Source organism: Dama dama, chromosome 2, assembly GCF_033118175.1.
Source record: "Dama dama isolate Ldn47 chromosome 2, ASM3311817v1, whole genome shotgun sequence".
Classification (NCBI taxonomy): Eukaryota; Metazoa; Chordata; class Mammalia; order Artiodactyla; family Cervidae; genus Dama; species Dama dama.
In genome coordinates this window covers 23,520,074-23,531,042 of record NC_083682.1, presented here as the reverse complement: position 1 = coordinate 23,531,042, position 10,969 = coordinate 23,520,074, and the positions used below count along the sequence as shown (strand labels likewise).

At 35.5% G+C, this 10,969-nt stretch overlaps 1 protein-coding gene across 1 annotated transcript; it reads right to left on the bottom strand.

Moving 5' to 3' along the window:
• Positions 1–9,815: 9,815 nt before the first annotated feature.
• LOC133066761 (olfactory receptor 143-like) lies at positions 9,816–10,754 on the bottom strand. Its single transcript, XM_061158151.1, has one exon. The coding sequence runs from the start codon at positions 10,746–10,748 to the stop codon at positions 9,816–9,818; it is 933 nt and encodes a 310-aa protein (XP_061014134.1). The 5' UTR covers positions 10,749–10,754.
• Positions 10,755–10,969: the final 215 nt, after the last annotated feature.

The following is a 10,969-nucleotide window of genomic DNA, read 5'->3' as shown; positions in this document are numbered from 1 at the left end:
TATAGGAATGGATATATATATATATATATATAATATTATATGATTTGATAAATATATTCAACAGTCTAAAATGCTAACATACAAGACATTTCATGGTTGCTATAGAAAAGTAAAATATATGCTTTTAATAGAAAGATATAAGAAATGGCAAATAAAATGATGAATACAAAAATATTTTTTAATTGTTGAAACATTTATTATAGAATAAAGTAGTATTTGCATAGGCTTTGCTAGGCTAGTTTTTCATTGTCGTTCTAGCTACAGCAAATGTTCCCTCTCCAAATTAGGCCAAATTAGAAACAAAAGAAAAATCCTGGGAAAACAACATTTAACAGAATTAACTTTGGTCAGCAGATACATTCAGACTGCAAATATATTGGAGAATGCAGTTGAAATACTTGGGTGGATCACAATGAAAACCACGAAGTATGATGTGTTTATTTGAAATCAACATTGCATTTGTTTATTGTGCTATCATATTTTGTTTTGGCCTTGTAACTTTTAGGGATGTTTAGTGCTGGAATTTTAGAAGGGCTTATGACAAATGAAGGAAAATTTTATGGCAAATAGCTGTAACTCATTGTCCTGAACTTTCTTCCTCTTCCTTCTTACATGTCTCGATCAATACAGATTCTTCTTTTCTAGGGGCAACACCTCTCTAAGGTAAGACTACACAACATGTTATAACCCACCTATCAACTTACTTCATGATAATGAGAACACCTAATTCTATAAAAACAGACAATGACCCTGCCTATATTTCTAAGCAGTTCAAACAATTTTTGCATTCATCCTCTATTAAACAGATTGGGCCTAAACAATGGGACATCTGAAAACTTGCTGCAAACACCGAAGAACTTGGAACTTGGACCAGACATTTCAGAGGGACCAATCATAGCTATAGCAATTATTTCTTTCACTATAATCACATATTTTATACAAGCCTATGTTCCACTTCCTTTTGTTGTAGCTATAGGAAATTTACAACTCAATAAGACTTTATGTTCTGTAACTTGCATAAATTGTAAATTATATACTTGTCTTAACTCCTCTATTTCCTTAAAAAATGACTCCCTTTTGATTCTTCAATCTCGACATAATCTATGGTTACCAATAAATCGCCAATGGCCCTGGGAAGAAGGTGCCAAGGCTAGACTTGCTTCCCAGTTATTTACTAAATTGCTCTAGTGATCTAAACGATTCATTGGATGGCTGATTTTTGGCATTATAGGATTAATAACTATTTGCACCATTGCTGCCATCACTAGCGTTACTTTACAAACCTCAATTCAAACACATAATTTTATCCAAAATTGGACTAAAGATGCTCATACTATGTGGACCACTCAGGCTCAAATAGATGAGGATATTCAAAAAGGAATACAGGAACTGAGAACATCCATCAAATGGGTTGGAGATCAATGAACAGATGTACAAAAATAGATGATGCTAAAATATGATTGAAATTCTACTCAATTTCATGTTACTCCTGTTCATTTCTATAATAGTGGCTACAACTGGAAACAAATCAAGTTTCATTTTTAAAACATATATGATAATGCCTTTCTGAATGTACAGTTATTACAAAAAAGAAATATGTGAAACCTTTTCTAATAATCTGCCCTCTTCCACTAGTATGGGAACTTTAGCTAAACAATTGGCTGATCAATTATCTGGGCTAGACCCACATGGATGGTTTCAAAGCCTTACTCATAGCATTGGGTCTAGAACTATAATTTTGGTGATTATCTTAACAATTATATTTGTTGTCTGCTGTTGCCTTCATGCAAAGATTGTTAAAACTGAATAAACTCTGATGGTCAGAACTCTTCTTACAAATATTATAAATAAATAAGGGGGAATTGTCAGGGAATGTTTGACGGGAGGATTCCTACGTGCTGCCTCTCATGAGTCCTTTGTCCCTCTTCAAGGGGAACAGCACACTGCTCCCAGGGACTGAGGTCATTGTGTGAGGCAGGCTTGGGTCTCCTTTAGTAACCATTCTCTTTAGGACAAAACTGCTTAGTCTCGTTCCCCTTTCTTGAGATATGGATTGTGTCCTGACTTTGTGACTAACATTACCCCTTGTTCCCTTGGTAATGGTTGCTGTACGTTTGGTTTTCTGATCTCTATCATTCGCGAAAGAAGTTTCTTGTACCACAGCCTATATATACTCATAGGAAAATCATTAAAGCACCTTTGCTCCATCATAGCTTAGGTCCCCGGGTCTGTTTATCTCTCTCTCTCTCTCTTTCTCTCTTTTACTTTCTTATCATCGACTCCGTACCACCAGGTTCCGGTCCATTAAAGGACCCCAACACTGATATACCTTAGAAATCTTTCAGAATTATAGATCATAATTTTGTTATGATTTTCATCCTATCCAGTAGCAGAAAACAATAAATGGACTCTAATATCATTTTTGGCACATAGTAAATCACAGAGGATTTTAATGTGAGTGTAATGATACAACGCATTCAGTTATAGCGATGGAAGCAGCTTGTCTAGTCTCTTCCCTAGGGAGCAGTTTCTACATTTAATAGGGAACTATGGGGATTGTCTTTACAATCTGTCTTTAGTCCCTTATAGCTTCAATATTTTGCACAAGTTTTTCCTTCACTGTAGGGATTGTGCATCCTCCAAGGAACAGTCAAAAAAAAAAAAAAAAAACAATTTCCCATCAACAAGATGGCAGAACATCAAGCCTTAGAATCTCTTTCCCGGCATGAACACACTGACTCAAAAACTATTTATGTCAGATTCCCTCTGTAAAAAATCCAAAACTTAGTTGAAAGGATCTTGAGCACAGTTCAATCATGATACCAGTTATATTGAAGCTGTTAAGAAAATTTAAGATATGTCTTCCATATACCTATGGACGTCCAGAACAAAGTGATTTGGACAAAACCGCCATTTCCCAGGTTCTCCCTGGGAAGAGAGAAATGCACAATACATCCAAAACTCCAACTTTTCTAGGGGCCATCCAGAAGACTGGCTTCTGTATAGCCTGTGTCAGAAAGCAGGACAGGCACAGGATATGGCATAATCTAGCTGTCTGAGGTGAGAGAAGAGAGACAGCGGTTTACGCTGAAACTCTCTGTAGTCACCCACCTCACTTTGGTTTAACACAGCTAGAAGTATAAAATACTTTTCCTACAGCTTCTCCTTATAAAGGAAAAGGGGCCCTGTGCAGCCACTAACACAACTTACCTAGGGGCTGCCAGAGGAATTGACTTTACTCTCCCATGTTAACGGTCTAATGGGACCCTGACATTCTCCTGACTCCTGGGATCTACTAAAAACTAGGAAAGTGGATTGTACTATCACAAGATTGAGAGATCTGCCTTTTCTAACCATGCTTATTAATAGGGTCAGCTCCAGTACAAGGCCAGTTCATGAGGATTAAAATAGTCTGCTATTTTTGTCTGTGTGCAGATATGACTGCAGAAAGTCAAGGAAAAATAAAGAAAAGTTCAATAACATTTAAAAAAGAAACATTCAAAGAATGTGAGCATATGGAGTGGACCCAATGAAATGGAGATATATTACTTACATGACAGAGAATTCCTTTAACTGTCATAAAGATGTTCAGTGTAGTCACAGAACAATAGATGAACAAAGTGTGACTTTTACCTTCAAAGAGTACCAAACAGAAATGATGAAGTAAAAAACATGATAATTGAACTGAAAATTTCACTAGAAGGTCAAAATCACAGACGGAACAAAAAAAGGAAAAGATTATAGAATTTGGGAAAATTGAAACAATTCAGTAAATGGAGTGACTAGATAAAAGAATGAAAAATAATGTCAAAAGTCTAAGATTTATGAAATGTATTATATCACATGACACACAGGAATTACAGGGATCACCAAAAGAGAAAAGTGTGAGTAATAATCTAAAAGAGTTCCCAAAGAAAAACTAGCTGAAAAAAAAAAAAAAAATCCCCAAATCTCTGCAAGGAACTGGACATCCCAAACCAGGAAAGAAAAATATTCCAACTAAGACAATCCCAAAGAAATCCACCACAAGGGACATTACAATTAAGTTATCAGAAGTCAAAGAAAGTTTTTTATTGAAATATATTTGATTTAAAATGCTATGTAATTTTAGGTGTACAATATAGTGATTCAGTATTTTTATAGATTATACTGCACTTAAAGCTATGTAAAAATATTGACTATGTGCTTCACTGTATATCTTTGTTGTTTATTTATTTTATACATACTGGTATGTATCTCCTAATCCCCTCCTTCTATATTTTCATTTACCCCTTCCCTCTCCTTATTGATAACCACCAATTTGGTCTCTATATCTGTGAGAATGTCTCTGTTCTGTTATATTCATTTTTCTCTTTTATTTTTTTATATTACACATATAACTGATAACATACCATATTGATCTTTGTGTTAGCTCACTGAATATACTATTCTCTAGGGACCAGCTACATGACTGCAAATGGCAAAATTCCATTCTTTTGCATGACGAGTATAATATATATATATATTGATCCATTAAATGTACTTGTGTATGATGTATGTATGTGTATATATATATATATCCACATATATACATATAATTCATGTATTGATGCACATTTAGGTGGCCTCCACTTCTTTGCTATTGAAAATAATGCTACTGTGAACACTGATCGCATGTATTTTTTCATATTACTATTTTCATTTTCTTCAGATATATACTGATTGTTGTATCATAAAGCAGTTTTATTTCTAGTTTTGTGATGAATTTCTGTACCTTTTTCCAAGGGCTTCCCTGGTGGCTCAGAAGGTAAAGAATCTACCCAAGATACAGGGGACCTGGGTTCGTCTTGTCCAACACCACAGTTCAAAAGCATCAATTCTTCACTGCTCAGCTTTCTTTATAGTCCAACTCTCACATCCATGCATGACTACTGGAAAAACCTAGCCTTGACTAGATGGACCTTTGTTGACAAAGTAACTTCTCTGCTTTTTAATATGCTGTCTAGGTTGGTCATAACTTTCCTTCCAGGAGTAAGCGTCTTTTAATTTTATGGCTGTAATCATTATCTGCAGTGATTTTGAAGCCCCCAAAAAACAAAGTCAGCCATTGTTTCCATCGTTTCCCCATCTATTTGCCATGAAGTGATAGGACTGGATGCCATGATCTTAGTTTTCTAAATGTTGAGTTTTAAACTAAGTTTTTCACTCCCCTCTTTCACTTTCATCAAGAGGCTCTTTAGTTCTTCAGTTTCTGCCATAAGGGTGGTGTCATCTGCACACATGAGGTTATTGATATTTCTCCTGGCAGTCTTGATTCCAGCTTGTACTTCCTCCAGCCCAACGTTTCTCATGATGTACTATGCATATAAGTTAAATAAGCAGGGTGACAATATACAGCCTTTATATACTCCTTTCCTGATTTGGAAAAAGTCTGCTGTTCCATGTCCATTTCTAACTGTTGCTTCCTGACCTGCATACAGATTTCTCAAGAGGCAGATCAGATGGTCTGGTATTCCCATCTCATTAAGAATTTTCCAGAGTTTGTTGTGGTCCACACAGTAAAGCCTTTGGCATTGTCAATAAAGCAGAAATAGATGTTTTTCTGGAACTCTTTTGCTTTTTCAGTGATCCAATGGATGTTGGCAAATTGATCTCAGGTTTGTCTGCCTTTTCTAGATGAAGCTTGAACTTCTGGAAGTTCACTGTTCACATACCGTTGAAGCCTGGCTTGGAGAATGTTGAGCTTTACTTTACCTGTGTGTGAGATGAGTACAATCGTGTGGTAGTTTGAGCATTCTTTGTGATTGTCTTTCTTTGGAATTGGAATGAAAACTGACCTTTTCCAGTCCTGTGGCCACTGCTGAGTTTTCCAAATTTGCTGGCATGTTGAGTCCAGCACTTTCACAGCATCATCTTTTAGGATTTGAAACAGCTCAATTGGAATTACATCATCTCCACTAGTTTTGTTCAGAGTGGTGCTTCCTAAGGCCCACTTGACTTCACATTCCAGGATGTCTGACTCTAGATGAGTGATCAAACCATCGTGATTATCTGGGTTGTGAAGATATTTTTTTAATAGTTCTCCTGTGTATTCTTGCCACCTCTCTTAGTATCTTCTGCCTCTGTTAGGTCCCTACCATTTCTGTCCTTTACTGTGCCCATCTTTGCATGAAGCATTCCCTTGGCATCTCTAATATTCTTGAAGAGATCTCTAGTCTTTCCTATTCTATTGTTTTTCTCTATTTCTTTGCACTGATCTCTGAGGAAGCCTTTCTTATCTCTCCTTGCTATTTTTTGGAACTCTGCATTCAAATGAGTATACCTCTCCATTTCTCCTTTGTCTTTCACTTCTCTTCTATTCATAGCTATTTGTAAGGCCTCCTCAGACAACCATTTCACCTTTTTGAATATCTTTTTCTTGGGGATGGTCTTGATCCCTGCCTCGTGTACAATGTCATGAACCTCCATCCATAGTTCTTCAGGCACTCTATCAGATCTAATCCCTTGAATCTGTTTGTCTCTTCTACTGTATAATCATAAAGGATTTAATTTAGGCCATACCTGAGTGGTCTAGTGGTTTTCCCTACTTTCTTCAATTTAAGTCTGAATTTGGCGGTAAGGAGAATTTGGCAATGAGGGAGAATGTGCACATGTTCATGTATGGCTGAGTCCTTTCACTCTTCACCTGACACTACCACAACACTGTTAACCAGCTATACCTCAATACAAAAGAAAAAGTTTAAAAAGTTTGAAAAAAAGGAAGAAAGTAAGCATCAAGTACATGGATGGATCTAGAAAATTTTATGAGTAGTGGAATGTCTCATATAAAAACATAGTATAAGACTTATACGGGAATCTAAAATATAAAACAAGGATATGTATACATCAAAACAGAAAGAGGCTCAGAAACAAAGGAAAAGAAAAAAAATAGAGCTGACCAGCAGGGAGAAGGGCAAGATAGGGGTATAGGATTAAGAAGTGCAAATTACTATGTATAAAGCAGATAAGCAACAAGGAGATTCTTTATAGCACAGAGAATCATACCATTATCTTGCAATAACTTTGAATGGAGTATAAATGTGTAAAAATACTGCAACACAATGCTGTGCACCTGAAAATAATGTTTTAACTCAACTATATTTCAATAAAATAAATTTAAAATATTAATTCCAACATGAAAATTTAGGAAATTATAATAAAAATGTCTTAGACAAACCAAAAGAAGTTAATACTATATTCTGAATGGCCTGATGTAAGATTTCAGGCACAGAAATCAAGGGAGGTAAATCCAACTGGCATGAGAAATTTAGAATGAAAGACCTATATAGCTATCTAAACATCTAAATCCAAAATATTTTGTATACAATATTTACATGACTCTGTATATCTGCCAAGTATTTATTTACAGAAACTAGCAAGAACTCACAAAACTATAATATATGCTATTGTAGTTTTTAATTATAAATATGTCTATATACAAAATATTTCTCCAAGTAAAAAGACAGTCAGCAAAATCAATGACAGCACCAAATTCAGTCACTGATTTGACTAAATAAGTTCTTTTAAAACTTATCTAACTCATGTCATTTAGCTAGATTTTTAAGGACAAATACATGGGGGAAAATATAGCTATAAGTATTGAATAAGCTATGTTGGAAACATTTCATGACCTTTGTAGATACTAAATTCAATTTTATTTATTAAACAATGAATGTTCAGTGAGCACTCTAGCATGCCTGTTACGTTTGATGATAAAGTAAGAAAAATAGGTATTTTTAACCTTTATCATATTGACATAAATTATCTAAAAACTGAAAATATTCTTATATTTAAAGTTGAATTGTGATGATTTCATCTACTAGATAACATTTACAAATAAAATAATCAAAATCCTAATGTAAATTTGTGCTTGTTTGTGGAATGTAATTTGTCTGCTGGTTGTATGAATGAAATATCAATTACCCATTAAAAACTCTCTTTTTATTTAATTTATTGAAGTATACTTGATGTAAAATATTATATGAGTTACAGGTGTACAATATAGTTATTCACAATCTTAGAGGTTGTTTTCCATTTATAGTTATTATAAAAATCCTGGCTATATCTCCTGTGTTGTACAATATATCCTTAAAGCTTATTTTATACATAATAGTTTATACTTCTTAATCACTTATCCATTTATCCTCTTCCCACTTCTTTTTCCCCACAGGTAAACATAAATTTGTTCTCTACATCAGTGAGTCTGTATCTCTTTTACTATATTCACTAATTTTTTACAGTTTTCTGATTTCACATATAAGTGATATCATCTTTGTCCTTTTTTCCTGACTTACTCCTCCACTTTGCATAATACCCTCCAAGTCCATCCATGTTGCTGTAAATGGGAAATTTTCATTCTTTTGATGGATGAGTAACACTCCATTGTATATATTTACCACATCTTATCTATTCATCTGTTGATGAACATGTATCAGTTGCTCCCATATCTTGGCAATGATAGATAATGCTGCTATGAGCATTGGAGTACAGAGATCTTTTTGAAATAGCATTTACATATTTTTCAGATATATACCCAGGAGTGGAACTGCTGGGATATATTGTATTTCTATTTTTAGTTTTTTGAGATACATCCATATTGGAAAATCCCCATTTTGAAGCTCATTCAGAAACAGCTCTCCAGATGTTCTCTCTGTCCCTTTACAGCTTTTCTTTCCTTCCATTTTTTCATAAGGTGAACAGTGGGTTAAAAACTGGTCTCTACATTTTTAGCTATGTGATTCTGAGCAAGTAAGACAACTATTTACTCAGCACTCCCCACCACCCCCAAAAAAGAAAAAAATTAGACTTGCATTTTAAGACCATTTGTAAGATTCTGACACACATTAACTACAGATTTAATTTTTCATCTAATAGACAAAAGGAATGAGTGAAATTTACAAATTAAGGACAAGGTTTCTGCCAAATATTTTTGCTTTGATTTGGAAAGCAGGAAAAACATCTTCTTTTGCAAAGGGGAGGCCCCCTTGCACAGTGAGACAACAAATTCTGACCAAACATTTGATAACATATTCTGTAGCCAAAAATATCACTGTGTAAATTTAATCACAATTACAATCCACAGATAAATGGACAAGTTGATGATAATTTCAATTATATTTATGACAACATATTGATTGACCAATACAATAAAAAGAGGCATATGTTATTGGTCTGGACTGAGAAAGGTGAGTAGAATACTGTAATTTATTCATTTTCAAGTATCTTCAAGAATAAAAGAAAGAACTACAGATGGATCAACAAACTATTCAATTTCTTTACCTATGTTGCACTTAAAATATAGAACAGGAGATGTTACTAAAAGAATCTTGAAATTTTGGGTAAATTTTTACAACTTACCATGTCCACATTTTTGTCATTACATTTCTGTTTGAATGCAATGGTAAGTAAAGATACTATTGAAATAGGAAAGCGCTCAATGTAATGAAAGCAAGAAAGAAAAGAATTGGTTAGACTGAACAAACATCCATAGCTTACCTTGGGTGAGAATGACCCACAAGGAAAATAAGAGTGTTATCATTAGATGGGAAAGGTTATTGGTCCCTTGTCTGCAACTGGTATGGGATCACTTAGGGCTGAGGATGAGTCTTCAGGCAAAGAATAGGCTCACAGAGTTACATAATGTGACAAGAGAAGAAAAGACATCAGACATTAGAGATGAAGTCCTGTCAAGAAGACATTAGAAAGACAAGTGGTATGAAAAAAGAATGGAAGGAAGAGGATAAAGTGGAGCAGAGAAAAGAAAAAAGGCAAAGAAAAGGAGGTATAAATCGTTTGGTTCAGTTTGTAATTCTCTTCAGGATTTTCTTCACAGCAGTTTTGACATCCTTGTTCCTGAGGCTATAAATGAGAGGGTTCAGCATGGGTACCACATTGGTGGAAAACACTGTGTAAAACTTTCCCTGCTCCACAAACCCAGAAGATGGTAGCCTGACATAAGTGAGCAGCGCAAATCCATAGAATAGACTAACTGTTGTAATGTGGGAACCACAGGTGCTCAAGGCTTTGGACCAACCTTTAGATGATGGCATATGACAGATATTGAAAAGAATCAAAGCATAAGAAATAAAGATAATGAGGCCGGACAATATGACAACTGTTCCCACAACAGCAGAAACCACAATCTCATTGGCATAAGTGCTGCTGCAGGAGAGCTGGAGCAGTGGGAAGATGTCACACAGGTAATGGTTGATGATGTTGGAATCACAGAATATCAGCCTCATCATAAATCCTGTGTGGACCATGGCTCCAGCAAACCCCATCACATATGAACCAGACATCAGCAGAGAACACACCTGAGGGGACATGGCCGTTGTGTAGAGCAAGGGCTTACAGATGGCCACATAGCGATCATAGGCCATGGCTGTCAACACATAGCACTCAGAGTTGACAAAAAAGCAGAAGAAAAACAGCTGGGACATACATCCTCTAAAGGAGATGACATTCCTGTCGGCAATAAAGCTTATTAGCATTTTGGGGGTAAAGACAGATGAGTAACAGATGTCAATGAAGGACAGATTGAAGAGATAAAAGTACATGGGTGTGTGCAGGTGTGAATTTAGACAAATTAGAATCATCAAGTATAAATTGCCCACCACAGTGACCAGGTAGTTCAGCAGAAACAGGAAAAACAGAGGTAGCTGGAGTTTAGGCTGGTCTGTCAATCCCATAAGGATAAACTCACTCACAGAGGAGGCATTTTCCATAGTCATTTACTCCACAATCATGGTCTGGAGGAACAGGGGCAGAAACGGAGATTAACAATGGAACTTAATGGACCTTCCTTCTTTGTCTGTGGAGTGAGAGCTGGATCTCTTGGTTTATAACCCCAGGGTTGTCTAAACACTCAGCAAAGCATTCAAAATACAAGACTTCTGATGATTATTACTGCAGATTTCTCACTTCCTTCTTTCTGCCCTTACTCCTTTTGTTT